General features: G+C 43.0%; 1 protein-coding gene and 1 long non-coding RNA gene across 4 annotated transcripts in view; one reads left to right on the top strand and one right to left on the bottom strand.

Moving 5' to 3' along the window:
• LOC103280023 (uncharacterized) overlaps positions 1-17,116 on the top strand; it is a 1,071,411-nt gene that overhangs the window by 859,615 nt on the left and 194,680 nt on the right. The gene's annotated exons all lie outside the window — the stretch shown is intronic.
• itgav (integrin subunit alpha V) overlaps positions 1-17,116 on the bottom strand; it is a 97,811-nt gene that overhangs the window by 22,228 nt on the left and 58,467 nt on the right. Inside the window, exons 16-21 of the mRNA XM_003228848.4 lie at positions 15,658-15,716; positions 13,594-13,748; positions 11,565-11,702; positions 10,913-10,980; positions 9,368-9,515; positions 7,411-7,503 (exon numbers count right to left, since the gene is read on the bottom strand). Of these exons, the coding sequence (XP_003228896.3) occupies positions 7,411-7,503; positions 9,368-9,515; positions 10,913-10,980; positions 11,565-11,702; positions 13,594-13,748; positions 15,658-15,716 (661 nt within the window). The remainder of the gene's footprint in view (positions 1-7,410; positions 7,504-9,367; positions 9,516-10,912; positions 10,981-11,564; positions 11,703-13,593; positions 13,749-15,657; positions 15,717-17,116) is intronic.

Raw genomic sequence — 17,116 nt, 5'->3', positions numbered from 1 at the left:
TGCTCAAGTTCATGGACTAAAGGACCTTGTCATCTCCCCTCACTTTGCCTGGCAAAGTGAGTGTTTCGGTTATTGGATTACAACTTTGGACCTTAATATTTCATATTGGACATTGTTTCTTTGGACTAAATTTGACCTTTCCTGAAAGGTCTGCTTCTGGACTAACTTTTACATTTGCTTTTACTAACTTTATATATTTCCTTAATAAAGATATTAGATAGAATCTGGCCTCTGCGTATGGTTATTGGTGCTCTGTAGCCTGGGTCGTGACAGTTTGACTCCGCCACCCTAAGCACCAATTAACCTCGGCCAGAATGTCTACCGGAACCGTACCTGGGCCGAGCGGCCAGCCGATTACCTACACCATCGACAAGGATGAGGTGGACCGAATCCGTGATAAGCTCAATGCACAGGATGGGGAAATAAAGGGTTTGAAGGAACGCGGAATCCGTCTTCCGGCCATGGCGTTGCCAACCAAGTTTACTGGAGAAGCTTCTAAGGTTCATGTTTTCCGTCGCCAATGCCAAGCTTATCTAGAGGCCCGTGATGCCGAGTTTCCCCAGGAAGACATCAAGGTGGCGTGGATTTACAGTCTCCTAGACGGGCCAGCGGCTAACTGGGCGACGGCTCTGTTCGACCAAGCCTCCCCACATCTAAGGTCAGCGCAACACTTCTTGGACCACCTTAAGGCGACCTGGGGAATCGAGGACAATTTGGAGGCCGCCGGGCACAAACTCCGCCGCCTCTTCCAAGGAGACAGACCCATGTCTCAGTACATAGCCGAGTTCCGAGTGCTGGCCCACAACACCGGCTGGAACGATGTTGCCCTCAGAGGACAATTTCGGGAGGGTCTCAACATTGAAATGCTGGAGGAAATCTCCAAGGTGGATCCTCCCCAAACGCTGGAAGCACTCATCGATCAATGTTTACGGGCTGAAGTCATGATTGCCAACAGAAAACAGTGGGTACGAGGCCAGAGCGGTAGAGCTGGGGCAAAACCTCCCGCTCCCGCCAGCGTTCAGCCGCGTCCAGTGTGGAGACCCCCACCACCATCCCCATACCCCAGAGGGAGCGAGGAGGTGCCGATGCAGTTGGGCAATGTGCGTCCCAGATTGGATGCCGCCGAGAAGGCCCGCCGCCAACGCCTAAATCTCTGCTGGTATTGCGGGAATGGGGGCCACTTCGCCAGAGAGTGCCCAGCCAAAGGGAAGCCCGCCGCCCGTCTTGCGGCGGCGTCCTCCACGGAGACGAAAGCGTCTGAGACGGCTGGCACACAGCCGGCGGGGGAAGCCAACGACCGGGCGTAGAGAGGCTCGCCAACCCGGTCAAGAAACCCGTTCAAGAGCCGCCAACCGGGGTCCTGTTCCTTCTAGTGGTCACCTTATGGTCAGCAAAAAAGGGACCCGTCATGATCCACGCCATGATAGACTCAGGAGCTACCAACAATTTCATTGATAGAGAGTATGCCGACTCTCTGGGATTACAATATCATGACTTCAAGAATGCCCGTGTGGTGCAAGCCATCGATGGCCGCCCTCTCAAGACGGGCCCCGTAAGCCAGTGGTCGGAACCCACCAGGATGTGGATAAGGGAACATATGGAAGAGATTTCCTTCTTTGTTACTGAGGTTCCCCATTTCCCTGTGATTTTGGGGATTCCATGGCTGACGCTTCACGACCCAAGCATCTCCTGGTCCAACAGAGAACTGCAGTTTGCTTCAAAGTACTGCCAAAACCATTGCCTCGTAGCCAAGGTCTGCCATGCCACAGACACCGAGCCCATTATCACCTTGCCAAAGAAGTACTCCGAGTATTGGGATGTATTCAATGAAAAAGAAGCCGAAAAGTTACCCCCACATAGACCTTATGACTGTGCCATTGACTTGGTGGAGGGGGCCCCGATCCCGCGAGGGCATCTCTACTCCCTGACTGAACCAGAGCAAGAAGCTCTCAGGGAATTCATAGAGACAAACCTTCGCAAGGGATTCATCAGACCCTCTCAATCTCCAGCCGCCTCCCCAGTGATGTTTGTGAAGAAGAAATCAGGGGAATTACGCTTGGTGGTGGACTACAGAGCATTGAATAATATCACCAAGCGGAACAGCTATCCCCTGCCCTTAATCTCGGATCTACTAGACCGACTTCGAGGAGCCAAGGTTTACACCAAGCTGGATCTTCGGGGAGCTTACAACTTAGTTCGCATCAGAGAAGGGGACGAGTGGAAGACCGCCTTTCAGACCAAATTCGGACTATTCGAGTCCCGAGTTATGAATTATGGATTATGCGGAGCTCCCGCAACGTTCCAGCATTTTGTCAATGACATTTTCCAGGACTATCTAGATAGGTTCTTGATAATCTACCTGGACGATTTTTTGGTGTTTTCTAGATCACAATCAGAACATGAGAACCACGTCAAAATGGTGTTACAACGATTGCGGGATCATGGACTTTATGCCAAGCTGGAAAAATGCGCTTTTGATCTACAAGAGGTAGATTTCCTTGGATACCGTATCTCGCCTCTAGGGCTCTCCATGGATCCAGCCAAGGTTTCAGCAGTATTGGAATGGCGGGCGCCAACTAACAAGAAGGAGGTGCAGCGATTCTTGGGGTTCGCGAACTATTACCGCAAGTTCATTCCAGATTTTGCCCGCTGGTCTGACCCAATCACTAGCTGCATCCGTGGAAAACAGCCCTTCCGCTGGACTGATCAAGCAGAGAAAGGGTTCCAGCAACTAAAGAAATTATTCACATCCCAGCCAATCCTTCAGCATCCAGATCCTGAAACCCTTTTCGTGGTGCAAGCGGACGCCTCTGATGTGGCAATTGGGGCTGTGCTCCTACAACCGGTGGGAGATCACCTTCATCCTTGTGCCTATTATTCTCGTCAACTAACCGCACCAGAGAGGAACTATACCATTTGGGAAAAAGAACTATTAGCCATAAAGGCAGCTTTTGAAACTTGGAGACATTGGCTAGAAGGGGCCAAATTTCCCATTGAAGTCCACACTGATCATCGGAATCTAGAACATCTAAGAACTGCCCGCAAGCTAAATCAAAGGCAGCAACGTTGGGCTTTATTCTTTGAACGTTTCAACTTCCAGATTCATTATGTGACCCCAGCCCAAACCAAGCAAGCAGACGCCCTGTCACGTAAACCGGAATACGCTGCAGGACGCAAGGAGACCTTTGAATCCCAACTACTGCAACCCGAGAACTTTGCCACGCTCACAGTGGGGAACACCAAATCCACTCCCATTGATTCAACTCCCTCTACTCCAGGGCCCATCTGTGCTCAAGAAATCAGGGCTAGTCAGCAAGCAGATGCCTGGGCGCAGGACCAACTTCGTCAAGGTCTGCATTTTCCCTTTTCGCTTAAAGATGGACTGCTTTGCTATAGAAATCATGTTTATATCCCACCCGGACCGGGCAGGGAAAAAGCACTTCGTCTGTGTCATGACTGCAAACCAGCAGGGCATTTCGGACTATTTAAAACCATGCATTTGATCCTAAGAGATTTCTGGTGGCCCAAGATCCGCAAGGATGTGGAAAAATATGTTAACACCTGCCCAGTATGCCAGCGCTCCAAGATAAGAAGGGAGAAGCCCTCAGGGCTTCTACACCCCCTTCCTAACCCATCTCGCCCATGGGAAATAATTTCTGCGGATTTTATCACTGACTTACCACCTTCCTGTGGATTCACCACGATCCTAGTGGTGGTGGACCTTTTCACCAAGTTAGCCCATTTCATTCCCTGTGAAGGTCTTCCCACGGCCCAAGAGACTGCAGATTTATTCCTCCAACATGTTTTCAGACTACATGGATTGCCCAAGAGTTTGGTCACAGACCGTGGTTCCCAATTCACCTCTCGTTTCTGGAAGGCACTACAAAAACTATTGGGCATAGACTCTCGTTTATCTTCAGCTCATCATCCCCAAACGGATGGGCAAACGGAGCGCACCAACGCCACTTTGGAACAGTACCTTCGCTGTTATGTAAACTACCAACAGGACAATTGGGCTTCTCTGTTACCACTGTCGGAATTTGCCTACAACAATGGAGTCCAGGCTTCTACAAAAGAAACGCCGTTCTTTGCAAACTACGGCTTCCATCCACGTTTCTTTCCCCCTGTCATTGAAACTTCAGAAGTTCCCGCAGCAGAAGATTGGCTGCAGGAACTCACAGCGGTGCAACAACTTTTGCTCCAGCAACTGGAACAAGCCAAGGAGGACTATAAACGTCACGCGGACAAACATCGCCAGCCGGGCCCCGAAATCAAGGTAGGAGATCGGGTTTTTCTGTCCACTCGCTTTTTGCCCTCACATCGCCCTTGCCGGAAGTTAGATGCCCGTTTCATTGGCCCCTATCCAGTGGTGGCGCAATTAAACCCCGTGACTTTCAAACTCCAACTTCCGCGTTCAATGCGCATTCACCCAGTGTTTCACCGCTCCCTGCTCCTTCCGGCGGATGGTGTGCGGCCAGATGTAGACCGGCCGGCCCCTGTCCCTATTTTGGTGGATGGGGAGGACGAGTTCGAGGTTCAAGACATTTTGGATTCTCGCTTTCACCGCCGCCGCCTGCAATATCTCATTGACTGGGTGGGTTTTGGCCCTGAGGAACGCTCTTGGGAAGACGCCTCCACAGTCCATGCTCCTGATCTAACCCGTCGCTTTCATCAGACCTATCCCGCCAAACCACGACCTCGCGCCTCGGGGGGAGAGTCCCAGTTTGGGAGGGGCCTTGAGGAGGGGGATAGTGTGATGACTCATGGGCCTTGTAGTCTTGCTCATGACATTGTAATGCCTGATGAAGAAGAAAACTTGGGTTTTTTACCTTCCCAGTCAGAACTGGAATCTTCTCAGCCTGATCTTTCCCAGGCAGATCTGGGAACCTTGCACCTGCAAGAAAGTTGTGTCCCAGAAGTATGTCAAACAAACCCTGAGCCTACATCTCCCGTGTTCTCTCGCCATGAGTTTTGTAAACAACAGAGGGGTTTGGAAGCAGCTTCGCGCAGAAGTGCGAGAATAGCAGCTAAGAATGTACCCAATTAAGTCTGTTTTTCGTGAGAATCTTTAAGGAGTCAAACATCTGGTCTCAGAGTTTAGCTTTCGTTTCTGGTTCCCAGAGAACTGCTTCGGCGGGAAAGTTAGACTCTATATAGGTGTTTTACCCGCGTAGTAACTTCGCGGAGTCAATTCGTCAGCCTCCGGAGCGAGTTGTGTCTGGACAGCGCGCTCCGATTCAAGCCTCGTTCCTGCTCAAGCCTAGCCTTGTTTCCAGCCTTCGCTCCTGTTTCCCAGCCTTTGTTTACCTACGGACCTTGTCTTGTTTCCCAGGACTAAACCTTGCCTTGTTTCACGGATTTTACCAAGTTATTCCACGGACCTTGTTCTTGTTCCTCGTTACCTTGTTCCACGTTTCAAGCCTTGTTTCAAGTATCAAGTTATTTCCTAGCCTTGCTCAAGTTCATGGACTAAAGGACCTTGTCATCTCCCCTCACTTTGCCTGGCAAAGTGAGTGTTTCGGTTATTGGATTACAACTTTGGACCTTAATATTTCATATTGGACATTGTTTCTTTGGACTAAATTTGACCTTTCCTGAAAGGTCTGCTTCTGGACTAACTTTTACATTTGCTTTTACTAACTTTATATATTTCCTTAATAAAGATATTAGATAGAATCTGGCCTCTGCGTATGGTTATTGGTGCTCTGTAGCCTGGGTCGTGACAGTTATTGTTTCTTATTTTACAGCAGAAACATTTTAAAGAACAGGCAGGGAGTGTGAATGATTTTCAAGAGTTTTTTAGTTATTCGTTTAATGAGATTTTAACTGAATTGGTTTAATAATTGTGAACATTTAGTTCTACTTCAATGTTTATATTCTTTAGTTTTTTAATTTGCATAGTTTTAAGGTGGTGAGCTACTTTGGGGTCTCAGTCCTGAAGAAAAGTAAGGGACAAATAAATATATAATAATAATAACAATAATAATAAAACAACAACAAAAAGCTAGTATACTGCTGGTGTGCTGTGATCCTATTACACAGTCCCCCCTTTTTCTCGGTGTCTTGGTTTTTATGTTTGTTCCTGGGTTTATTTTGGGCATTGGTTTATTTATTTATTAACAGTATTTATATTCCACCCTTCTCACCCCGAACGGGACTCAGGGTGGATTACAATGCACATATACATAGCAAACATTCAATGTCATTATCAGACATACCACATATACAGACAGACAGACATAGCGGCTATTTAACATTTTTCAGCTTCTAGCTTCATGAGGGTATGCTCGATTCTGGCCACAGGGGGAGCTGCCGCTTCATCATCCACTGTGACGCCGAGTCCTTTTGATGGTAGTACTTCCTCATGTTCTTCGCACGCCGTAGACAGTTTTATGGTGTCATAAATTAAGTTAAATTAGCCTCCTCAAATTAAGCGGTACCTTGAATTTTCTATTTACAGACAAATCTGCTTTCAAGCTGCTTAGGTCAACAGCAAGCTAGGCTATTAACAATCGGGAGCTTTAACCCCGACCCGGGCTTCAAACCAATGACCTCATAGTCAGTGGTGATTTATTGCTGCTGGCTATTAACCAGCTGTGCCAGAATAATTCAGAATATTACACTGGATAGATCACATGTATATGATTATCATGATTCCCTATGGGTGAGCAGATGACAACTGGTAGATGGCATACGTTCTGTATCTCAAAAACAATAGTCGATAGGGGAAAATTGATGCCATTTTTGGAATTAGAAGGTCAAACATACATAGTGTTATTCACACTTGACTCCTCTTATATGTGGGAGCAGTTAAGAAACATAGGATGCGTGTCCATTGTTTCACTGCCATCTCTCATAAGGCTGATAATGGCTTATGATTCTGACTTTTAGGCTTATACAGCACACAATAAACAAGGATGGAAGGTCCAAATATGCTTACCAGTACCATTAGAGGAGCCAGGTGACAGGGTGGTCAAAAGGTTGGCACCAGTATATTGGTTTATTCATAGTAAGTTTGGTATTATTGACATTTTTTCCATGCCAGGAGCAACTTGAGAAACTGCAAGTTGCTTCTGGTGTGACAGAACTGGCCATCTGCAAGGACGTTGCCCAGGGGACAACCAGATGTTTTTGATGTTTTTACCATCCTTGTGGGAGACTTCTCTCATCTCCCCACATGGAGCTGGAGCTGATAGAGGGAGCTCATCCACAGCCACCCTGAGTTGGATTCGAACCAGCAACCTTCAGGTCAGCAACCCAACCTTCAAGTCATCAGTCCTGCTAGCATAAGGGTTTAATCCACTGCGCCATCAGGGGCACCTGGGTTGTTGACAAGTGTGCTCTGTTTTCGCATCCACAGGCTTCTCTGTTCTGTTATTAACAAAAGCAAGCAAACAGCCACACACTTACCTTTGTTCCCGCTTTCATAGGATTTCCAAGGTCACAGACAACCAGCCGAGTTTGATTCTCGGTTTTAAAGGCACATGCGAGTCTTGCTAAAGCCTGCAATGAGGTAAAGGGAAAGGTTTTCAAAGAACAGTATCATACTTTCTATCCTTCCAAAAAGAACAAAAAGTTAAAAATAGACTCTTTCTAGGCATACAAAATTTTCCAAGTCTAAATATAAAAAGATACAGCATAAATAAGATGGTAGAACTTTTCAGTTGTTAAGGTGTTTACTGGTAAATTCCCCAATGTAGTCTGATATATTCAAACACTCAAGTAAAAGGTCAAAGTGAGACAAAGATGCCCATCTCATTAAAAAATAACTACGATATAAAGTAATTAGTAGGTTTTAGTTAGAAATTTTATCAAGACAGAATTTTCAAGAGAATTTCACTGAGTCTTTCATACTTAAGTCAGGGTCCTTTGAGGGGGAGAAGAGGGACAACCCAACATTAGTGTCAGTCACTTGGAATTGCTCCAAGCTATAAGAAGATCAGCCTGAATTAATTCAATTACCAAATGTGTGGCTCTAAGCGCCTAAACAGAAATAGCTTTGTCTCAGCAGACTGGCTCAGTCATGAGCTGCTCGCTCTCTCCTACCAGACAGTTTAAGGCAAGGATCATCCAGTTTTATAGTTCCAGCTGCCAGGTCCACACTGGTCATGGGTACCATATGATTTGTTTTGAGGGAAGAAATAAAATAGCTATGATAAATAGGACTAAGCAGAACCGGTGAAACCTTTATGGGGAAGACAATGGTTCACTTTGACTGTAATGATTCTGAATTACAGCAATTGAACATCATGTTAACTGCCATGGATCAATGCTACGGAATACTGGAATTTGTAGTTTGGTTAGACATAGGATTCTATACGATAGAGCTATAGCAATTAAAGTGGTGCTAAACTGTTATTCTGCAGTGTAGATGGACTGTCTGTCAAACACTCTCCCTTATTTTACATATTCCATCAGTCCTCCAAATGGGATTATGGGCACAGGACTGCCATGAAAGTGAAAAACTGCAAATAAAGAATTGTTTTTCTCCCCCCCCCCCCAAAGAGAACACCTCTCTAGGAATGTCTGGATCTTCCAGAATGATTCTACGGTCAATTTCTGAGAAACAGGATCTAGAATAGACTCAGACAAACTTTTATTAGTAGGGGCCACATTGCAGAGTAGAGCAGGTGGGGTAGGCTGGGATGGGAGAGACTTGGCCAACCTTACCCTTCTTCCACATCCAGAAATGAGTGCAAGATATATGCTTTTTTCATGTCAGGAGTGACTTGAGAAACTGCAAGTCACTTCTGGTGTGGGAGAATTGGCCATCTGCAAGAACGTTGCCCAGCGGACGCCTGGATATTCTGATGTTTTACCATCCTTGTTGGAGGCTATTCTCATATTCCTACATGGGGAGCTAAAGCTGACAAAGGGAGCTCATCAGTGCTCTCCCCGGATTCGAACCTCCGACCAGTTAGTCATCAGTCCTGCCGGCACAAGAGTTTAACTCATTGCATCACTGGGGGCTCCTTACATATATGCTAATCTCTCATCTGAATTTGTGGGGGGGTTTGGGAGGGGGGAGGGTCAAGAGATTTGGCATTCCCCAAACTAATGTATATTCAGAAATATGCAGGAGCTCACTGCCTGATCTCCCCAATAAAGTATAAGAGTATAACTTGCTATCACAGACAAACTGCCCATGGACCATCAAACAAATTCACTTTCTTTCATAACAATCCTCCTGCATAGCATTTTATTTTTGCTAGCAGACAAAATCCCAATAATTATAAACATTCAGGAAGGTTCAAATAAATGAAATATTTCTTTGAAATGAATATGACACATAGTGCAGACTTAATTGTACAACTCTCCTATACAGCAGCAACAATAGCGCTACTTGCAGCATGGATGCTATGCTTACCTCACTGTTGCGAACGATGCCAATGAAGTCTGCTTGAGGTGGGACAGTGACAAAAAGTTCAGCTTCATAGGCTCCCTCTCCAAGGTTCTGGGCATTGATGATGAGAGTTAAAGGGTTGTCATCCCCAACATAGATCTGCTTCTGATCACTGCACAAAACCAAATAAGGAATGAATTGATTGAGCTTACTTTCCCCCCAAGGAATGTATGATCCTCCAGAGGTAGCTGAACGTCAGCTCAAAGCTTGTCAAAGCTACAAAGCCTCCAAGGTCTGAAACAGTATCTGTTCAAGGTAGGTTTGAGCTTCTCAGAGGTCCAGACCTCATAAAACATACATACACAGAAACAGTGCTGACCTCTGCTGGATAAAACATTAAAGAACAAATATCTTGGTTTGGAGAGAATAATTTTATACCATAAACAAATACATGTTAGAATGTTCCCGTGTCTTTTTGATTGCTTATTTATTCTTTAACACAAAGACGTGGATTAATTTAGAAGAGAGAAATAAAAGGAAGAGGAAAACTGTCAATAGTCTGATTCACGCACAGCATCCAACTATCTTTCTCTGTAGTGTAACTATCTTTTATTTGTAGTGGAATATGTATTTGAAATTCTACACACAGGTGAAAGGTTCTTAAAGGAAAAAATCTAAATGGTTAAGGACCTCCTGTCATTTCCCTGATCTAAATCACCTTTTTCGTTCCCCTTCTTTTGGCACAGCTGACAAATACTGTTATAAGCATTACTTTGCAACATCTAATTTCCTCTAACACTACAGCACTGGAACTCAACATCCCATTTTTCCTCACGTTTAGCTGACACATGCCCCACAATGGCTGCATTTGGATAAAAACAATGGATCATAGTAGACTTAAATAAGCCATTTAACCCAGGCATTTAGCTTTTTTGTTAGGAGCCGTGGTGGCGCAATGGGTTAACCCCTCGTGCTGGCTGAACTGCTGACCTGAAGGTTGCTGGTTTGAATCTGCGAGACAGAGTGAGCTCCTGTCTGACAGCTCTAGTTTGGGGGGACATGAGAGAAGCCTCCCAGCAGGATGGTAACACATCCAGATGTCCCCTGGGCAACGTCTCTGTAGATGGCCGATTCTCGCACACCAGAAGCAACTAGCACTATGTTCTTGAGTTGCTTCTGACACAACAAAAAAAGTTCATTTGTTTCTCCCTGGATAATTAAATCCAGAAGTCTCTCATTAACCATGGTTTCCCATTTAATCTGAAGTAGAAAGCCATGGCTACCAGGTTTGGAATACATCAGGATATTAAATCATTAATGGTCTGAAGTTAGTTCAATATCCCGGCTTGTTGTAAAATGCATCTTAAAATCACAGGTTCCATCCCAGTTCGAATAAAAAGGGAATTGGCAGTTATCTAGACAACGCTGGGAGGCACTGTTCAAGCTTTGAAGGAAAAAGAGAAGGACTGCAAAAGGTTCATTAATATCTTAGCTTATTAGTTAAGCTAACATAGGATTCTCCAAACTAGCAGGTTTACAATTTTGTCCATCACAACTTTTAGTCTTTACCTGTCAACAGTCACTTGCAAATCTGGTTGGCATATATTGTCACCACCACAGTCCAAAAGAATATGAGCCTGAATTTGAAAAATAAAGCAAAATAAAATACTTGTGTCTTTTCATTGTTCCAAGTCTTTACAATATTTTATGGATGATACAATTCCTTGCATTTTTCAAAATATAAGTACTTAAGTAACTAATAACATGAACATCTTCGCATGTGAACAACTTTGGGGTAAGGGTGAACAGTAAAATGAGAGCCGACTCCTTGCTTTTTAAAGAGAATTGTGTACATATGCTAGTTGGCACTGAAGAGAATCATTTTCCTTTGATTCAAAATTTGGAAAATGTATTCTCCATTTACTCAAAGGAGATCCTAGTAGTTTATGTCTGGGTCCCCCCTCCCCAAATAAAATAAAATGGCAGTATATCTTGTTGCCTGCCCAGAGTTATGGGAAAATTAAATGTGATCGCTAAGGATAATCTTCTTCTGAGATATGGAAATCAGACTTCCATATCCACCCCAAACCTACATCTATGGGATCAAAGAACATTAAGTTACATAGCTACATGGTCCAGATGACATTTCTCAGCAGAATTCACAAACCAATCATATTTCTATGCACAATCCCACAAGGATTAATGTTAGGAAAATCTCTACCTGTCTGCTAATATTTGCAGGAGTAAATATGTTTAGGATGGGCTGTAAACCAGTAGAATCAGAAGCCGTTTTGTAATCTAGTTGATATTCCATAAAGACGGTGATCGGCGTAAGCTTGTCTCTAAATTCAGATTCATCCTAAAAGAGAACAAAAATAGAGCCTTAAAATACAATAAAATAACTTCTTTTGCACAATTTATTGCACAATTATAACAGACCTATTGGAACATGCGAAAACTATGCTGTACTGCTTCCCTCCCTTGACATTACAGGAGACATCTAATGAAACATTAGCAGTTGTTTACAGATAATAATATTAAATTTGTTGGATATCCATTCTCTTGGAAACTTTGTTCATCCCTTTTCTTTAGATACCTAAAGACTATTTTTCTCAATACTCAACTTGTGTTTTCAGTTACTAGATTAGAAATTTTAGAAATGGAGGAAAATTTCACTGGGGATCAGAATTCATATTGGGACTACAATCCTCTCCGCTTTGCCCACAAATGAAGGCAGCTCTATGCACATATATCTCCATGAGAGACATGTTACTCGGATACAATGGGAAGGAGAAAGAGGAGCAGGTGAAGGAGGAAGAAGAACTGAATCTATTTAACTTTTTATCTTTAAAAGCACAAATGGAATCTGCTTGTTACGAGGGTGGGTCAAAACGTTTTGCCTCCTGTGTCAGAAAAATGTTATGAATGAACATATAACAGCAGAAGTTGCTACAGATCATAGCCTAAATTATCCTCTACATAAAACTACCATTCAACATAGTCACCATCAATTTGTACACATCTGCGCTATCATTTAATCCAGGCATCAAAACCATTTTGGAAAAATTCAGGGTTTTGCTTCGTGACCCATGATTTTAAAGCTGTTTTAACGTCATTCAAGATTGAATCTTAAACCACATAGGTTGTCTTTCAGAGGTCCAAAAAGACAACCTACGTGGTTTCAGATTCAATGACTTGAATTACATTAAAACAGCTTTAAAATCATGGGTCACGAAGCAAAACCCTGAATTTTTCCCAAATGGTGTTGATGCATGAGTTAAATGATGGCGCAATTGTGTACAAATTGATGGTGACTACGTTTAATGGTAGTTTTACTATGATCTGTAGCAACCTCTGCTGTCATATGTTCATTCATAACTTTTTTATGACACAGGAGGCAAAGGTTTTGACCCACCCTCGTATAAAGGTGCATAACTTCTCAAAAAATGATGATACCACAATTATGACACTTAGCTTTATTTCAACTGCTAAATCTAATACAATCCCAACTAAAACTTAACACTGATTGAAAGTTAAAATGTTAAGTCTTTTCAGGCAAATGAGCGGAATATTTTGTCTCAAGACAATGGATAAATACAGCTATAATATAATGGAGATAGCTATACAACCCAATAATATATAGACATATAGATATATAGATAGGGGGGTAAAGAAACCTATTGCATGCAGGCAACATGGAATAACCAAAAGAAAAGAAAAAAAGAACCATTTCTACTTATCTTAAAAGTCTTCCACTTGTCATTTCCATCTTATGTACAAATGACCACCTTCCAGACAAATATTCAACAATTTTATACTTTCTATGATAAAAAATATGTCATAACAACAGGCAAACCTTATTTTATCTGTTTCTGAATTTCAGAAAAATTAGATTCAATTACACTATGTAACACAATTTTTGTTCCTGGCTTATAAATGTCATTTCCTAATTGGGCCTATCATAAAAGCATGAAAAAAGTGCATTAAACTGCAAAAAAATTGTTTTTGCAGGACATCCTGCAGCACATTTTGCTATAGTTTTTCAATGAATATCTCATCAAGTCTACAACCAATTCAACATAGTTTGTGGCAGCCACAAAAACAAAGTTTCTGGGGTATAACAACTACTTTCCAAGTAAGTACTGTACAACTAAACGGGAAATAACACTTTCAAACCAGGAACAGAAAACTTTTCAAATTTTGTTACATAGTGTTATAGGAGGGAGAAAGAACTGGGTGTGTCCTCTTACCCTCAAGAAAGCCTGAAGTTCTTCGCAACGCATCCGACCTCCTCTTGGCACCGTCATGTTCTTGGAGTGACCAGATTGCCTGCTGTGAAAGAACAGGGCTCTTCTTATGGCCCCTTTTTGCTTCAGTTTGTCCAACAGCAACTCCACTTGGAAAGCTATCATCACAAAAACATTTCAGTTAAGCAACCTTGAGGTCAGCAGCAGCGGAACCAACCACAGACACAAAAGCAAGATGGTATACAGAAATGGCAGAGGTGATCATGAATAAGGAGCACCCAAGGGGAACCTAACACCTAATGAGACTTGGCCAAGAACACAGTCTAGAGGCATCCAGGCATGGGGCTGCTACCATGAAGGAGGTAGTTTAATTTAATTTAATTTTACAAATGTAAAGTAATTTAAAGCATTTAATTTTGTTGTACGGTGTACAATTACAATAAGCTATTCTATTCTATTCTATTTGGTGGGGCTGCTACCACTAAGGAGGCAGGTGGACAGCTATCATAAATGCCTGTACCTCCATCTAATGCTTGTAGTCAGCAACTGTGCCCTCGCATGGCACTAGCAACAAATGGTATCAACTTCATGTCTACGTTTGTTGTTGTGCCAAGTCATCCCCAATATATGGTGACAGTAAGTAAGATAAACCTATCACAAGAATTTCTTAGCAAAGTTTATTCAGAAGGGGCTTGCCATTCCCTTCTCCTGAACTGAAAAAAATGTGAATTACCCAAGGTCACCCAATGGGTTTCCATGGTCAAACAAAGATTCAGATTCTGGTCTTCAGAGCCATTGACAAGACCCAAGCTACTACATCATACTGGCTCTTATTTGTCAACATACATCACTCTTTTCCTTCAGACAGTATAGTACTTGTATTTCTACTTTGTTTTGTCTTTTGTTTTTTTGCCACATCAGGTCTTCATTTGTCACTCTTCCTAGCTTTAACATGACATTTCACTGGTAAAAACTTGTCCTATAATTCTCTTAATAGCTATTCTTAGGCTTCAGTATAGATAAAACTATTTTTGCAAATTTGAAAGCCATGGCAGAGTTGTGTGTGTGTTTATAAACTTTGAGAAAAGTTGGAGTAAGACTTATGTATCTGAAGATTTGATATAATAATGTCCTGACTTTTTTGCCTTTGATCTAAGGTGTATTTAATATTTCTAAGATAGATCTAAGGAGTCCCCGATGGCACAGTGGGTTAAACCGCTGAACTGCTGAACTTGCTGACTAAAAGGTCGGCTGTTCGAATCTGGGGAGCGGGATGACCTCCCACTGTTAGCCCCGGCTTCTGCCAACCTAGCAGTTCAAAACATGCATTCGTGTACTCATTCATAAAGAAAATGGCACATTAGCATTTTTTTTATTTTTGCAGGGAAAAAATCAGAAAAAAAGAATGCAAATGTCTTCCAGATTTTCACTACTCTTTAACTTGTTCCCACAAATCGTGTGTTACACAGTAAGGTCTTGCCTGAGTCTTCTCTCCCAACATTGGATGCTCTTGTTTCAGAGATCTAGAATTCTTGTTTATCTTAGAGCAAAAAGACATGGCAGGAAGAGCATCAGTAAAACTAAGAATGGATTTTTCACTCTTGAGCAGGTATATTTTCCACATTCCATTGCTCCAGGCCCTGGAGCATTTTCACCAACACCATTGTAGCACTGGCACCAACACGATGTATCTCTCTTTGCCACCTTCTACTGCATCCCACCCAGCTTATGGTTGGGATCCTCTGTGCATCCTTTCATATTCATATTATTTCAAGAGCATAAAGTCTTACTGAGCCTTAGAAGCACAGAAGAGCAGAAGTGCAGGTGAACCCAGTTTCTGGGGATCCTTCACCAGGTTCTCTTGAGCAAGTTATTTCTTTTCCAGTCTGCGATCCAACACAATGTTGTCTCCTGTATTCTGAGAACAATTTTAGTGTGACTCTGTGTGTGTCCCCGATGGTTCATTGGTTCATAAAAAACCCCACGACCCATTACATTACTCCAGGTATTCAAAGTGTCTTGACATAATGAGCTTCAGTGAATAACAAGTAAATCCATATGACTTACTGAGCTCCCTGGGAAGGTTTCCTTTGCCCTCAGCTTTCAAGCAGAACTTCACTGTGAAACTGTTGGGGAAAATTAAGAAATGATAAAAACACAACCTGTTTCAGTGAAAAAGTAGGTCACACTGCAGCGACCAAGTACCACAAATGGACAAGTGCATTTCCAGATCTCACTTCCCACAGCTATCACTAAGATCTAGTTGTGTGTGTGTTACTGACTGAAATAAAACCATAGGGCTTAAATACATTTTCAGATGACTGGATCTCTTTTCCTTCCACTTTTAATTATTAAAAATACTTTAGACAGAAATGAACTTCCAGAATTCCATTAAAATTTTAAAACATCCCAAGAGCTGTGTTAATATATTTGAAGCAAATTGCAATAGATGAAGTGCAAGCAACCCACTTGCTTTTCCAACATGCTTCTAAAGATGCATTGACACTGTAGAATGAATGCAGTTGGACTGTCATGGCAAAATGCTAGGGAATTTATTTATTTATTTATATATTTTATTAGACTTGTATACCGCTACTCCCAGTTTGGCTCGGAGCGGTTTACAGAAATAGATTAAAAGAATACACTGAGCTTTAAAATAACAATAAAAACAATAAAAACAACAATAAAAACAACAATAAAAACAACAATAAAAACAGACATAGCCCCGAGTTTTTCACCCATCGAAAGCTTGTCGGAAGAGCAAGGTTTTGCAGGCTTTCCGAAAGGCAAGTAAGTCTCGGATAGTTCGAGTTTCAACTGGCAAGGCATTCCATAAATGAGGGGCTACAATCGAGAAGGTTCTCTGCCTAGTAGAAGACAAATGATAAGTCTGTATGTTAGGGACTTCAAGCAAATTTTGGTCTTTGGACCGAAGTAATATCTGGGGTTGGTAGGGGGATAAGCGGGCCCTCAGGTAAGCCGGCCCCAAACTATGTAAGGCCTTAAAGGTTAGTACCAGTATCTTGAAAGTTATCCAGTACTCAATCAGTAGCCAGTGCAGCTGTTGTAGAATTGGGGTGTTACGCCACCTCGCAGGCACCCCGGCAAGAAGACGAGTTGCCGCATTTTGCACTAGCTTCAGTTTCCGGATCACTGACAGAGGAAGGCCAATGTAGAGGGTGTTACAGTAGTCGAGCCTCGAGATGACCGTCGCCTGGATCACCGTAGCCAGGTCGTTCCTAGATAGGTAGGGAGCCAGTCGTCTAGCCTGACGTAGATGGAAAAACGCAGATCTGCTCACAGCGGAACTGTAGTTTGACAAGGTCTGTAGCCTTCTCTTCCAAAAAGTGCTTGAGTTCCACATCATTGAGCCATGGAAGTTGAAGTGGTGTAAAACTGCATCTATTCTACATTGTAGAGTCAACCTAAATCTAGTCCAGAGTCTGTTCCTCGCGTAAATTGCTCTACTTCTGGAGGGGAACACATTCTCCATTCCAGTATAATACAAAGGGGTGGCAACTTGACC

Source organism: Anolis carolinensis, chromosome 1 (genome assembly GCF_035594765.1).
Source record: "Anolis carolinensis isolate JA03-04 chromosome 1, rAnoCar3.1.pri, whole genome shotgun sequence".
Classification (NCBI taxonomy): Eukaryota; Metazoa; Chordata; class Lepidosauria; order Squamata; family Dactyloidae; genus Anolis; species Anolis carolinensis.
The sequence above is the reverse complement of the archived record's forward strand: the minus strand, read 5'-3'. Positions and strand labels throughout refer to the sequence as shown.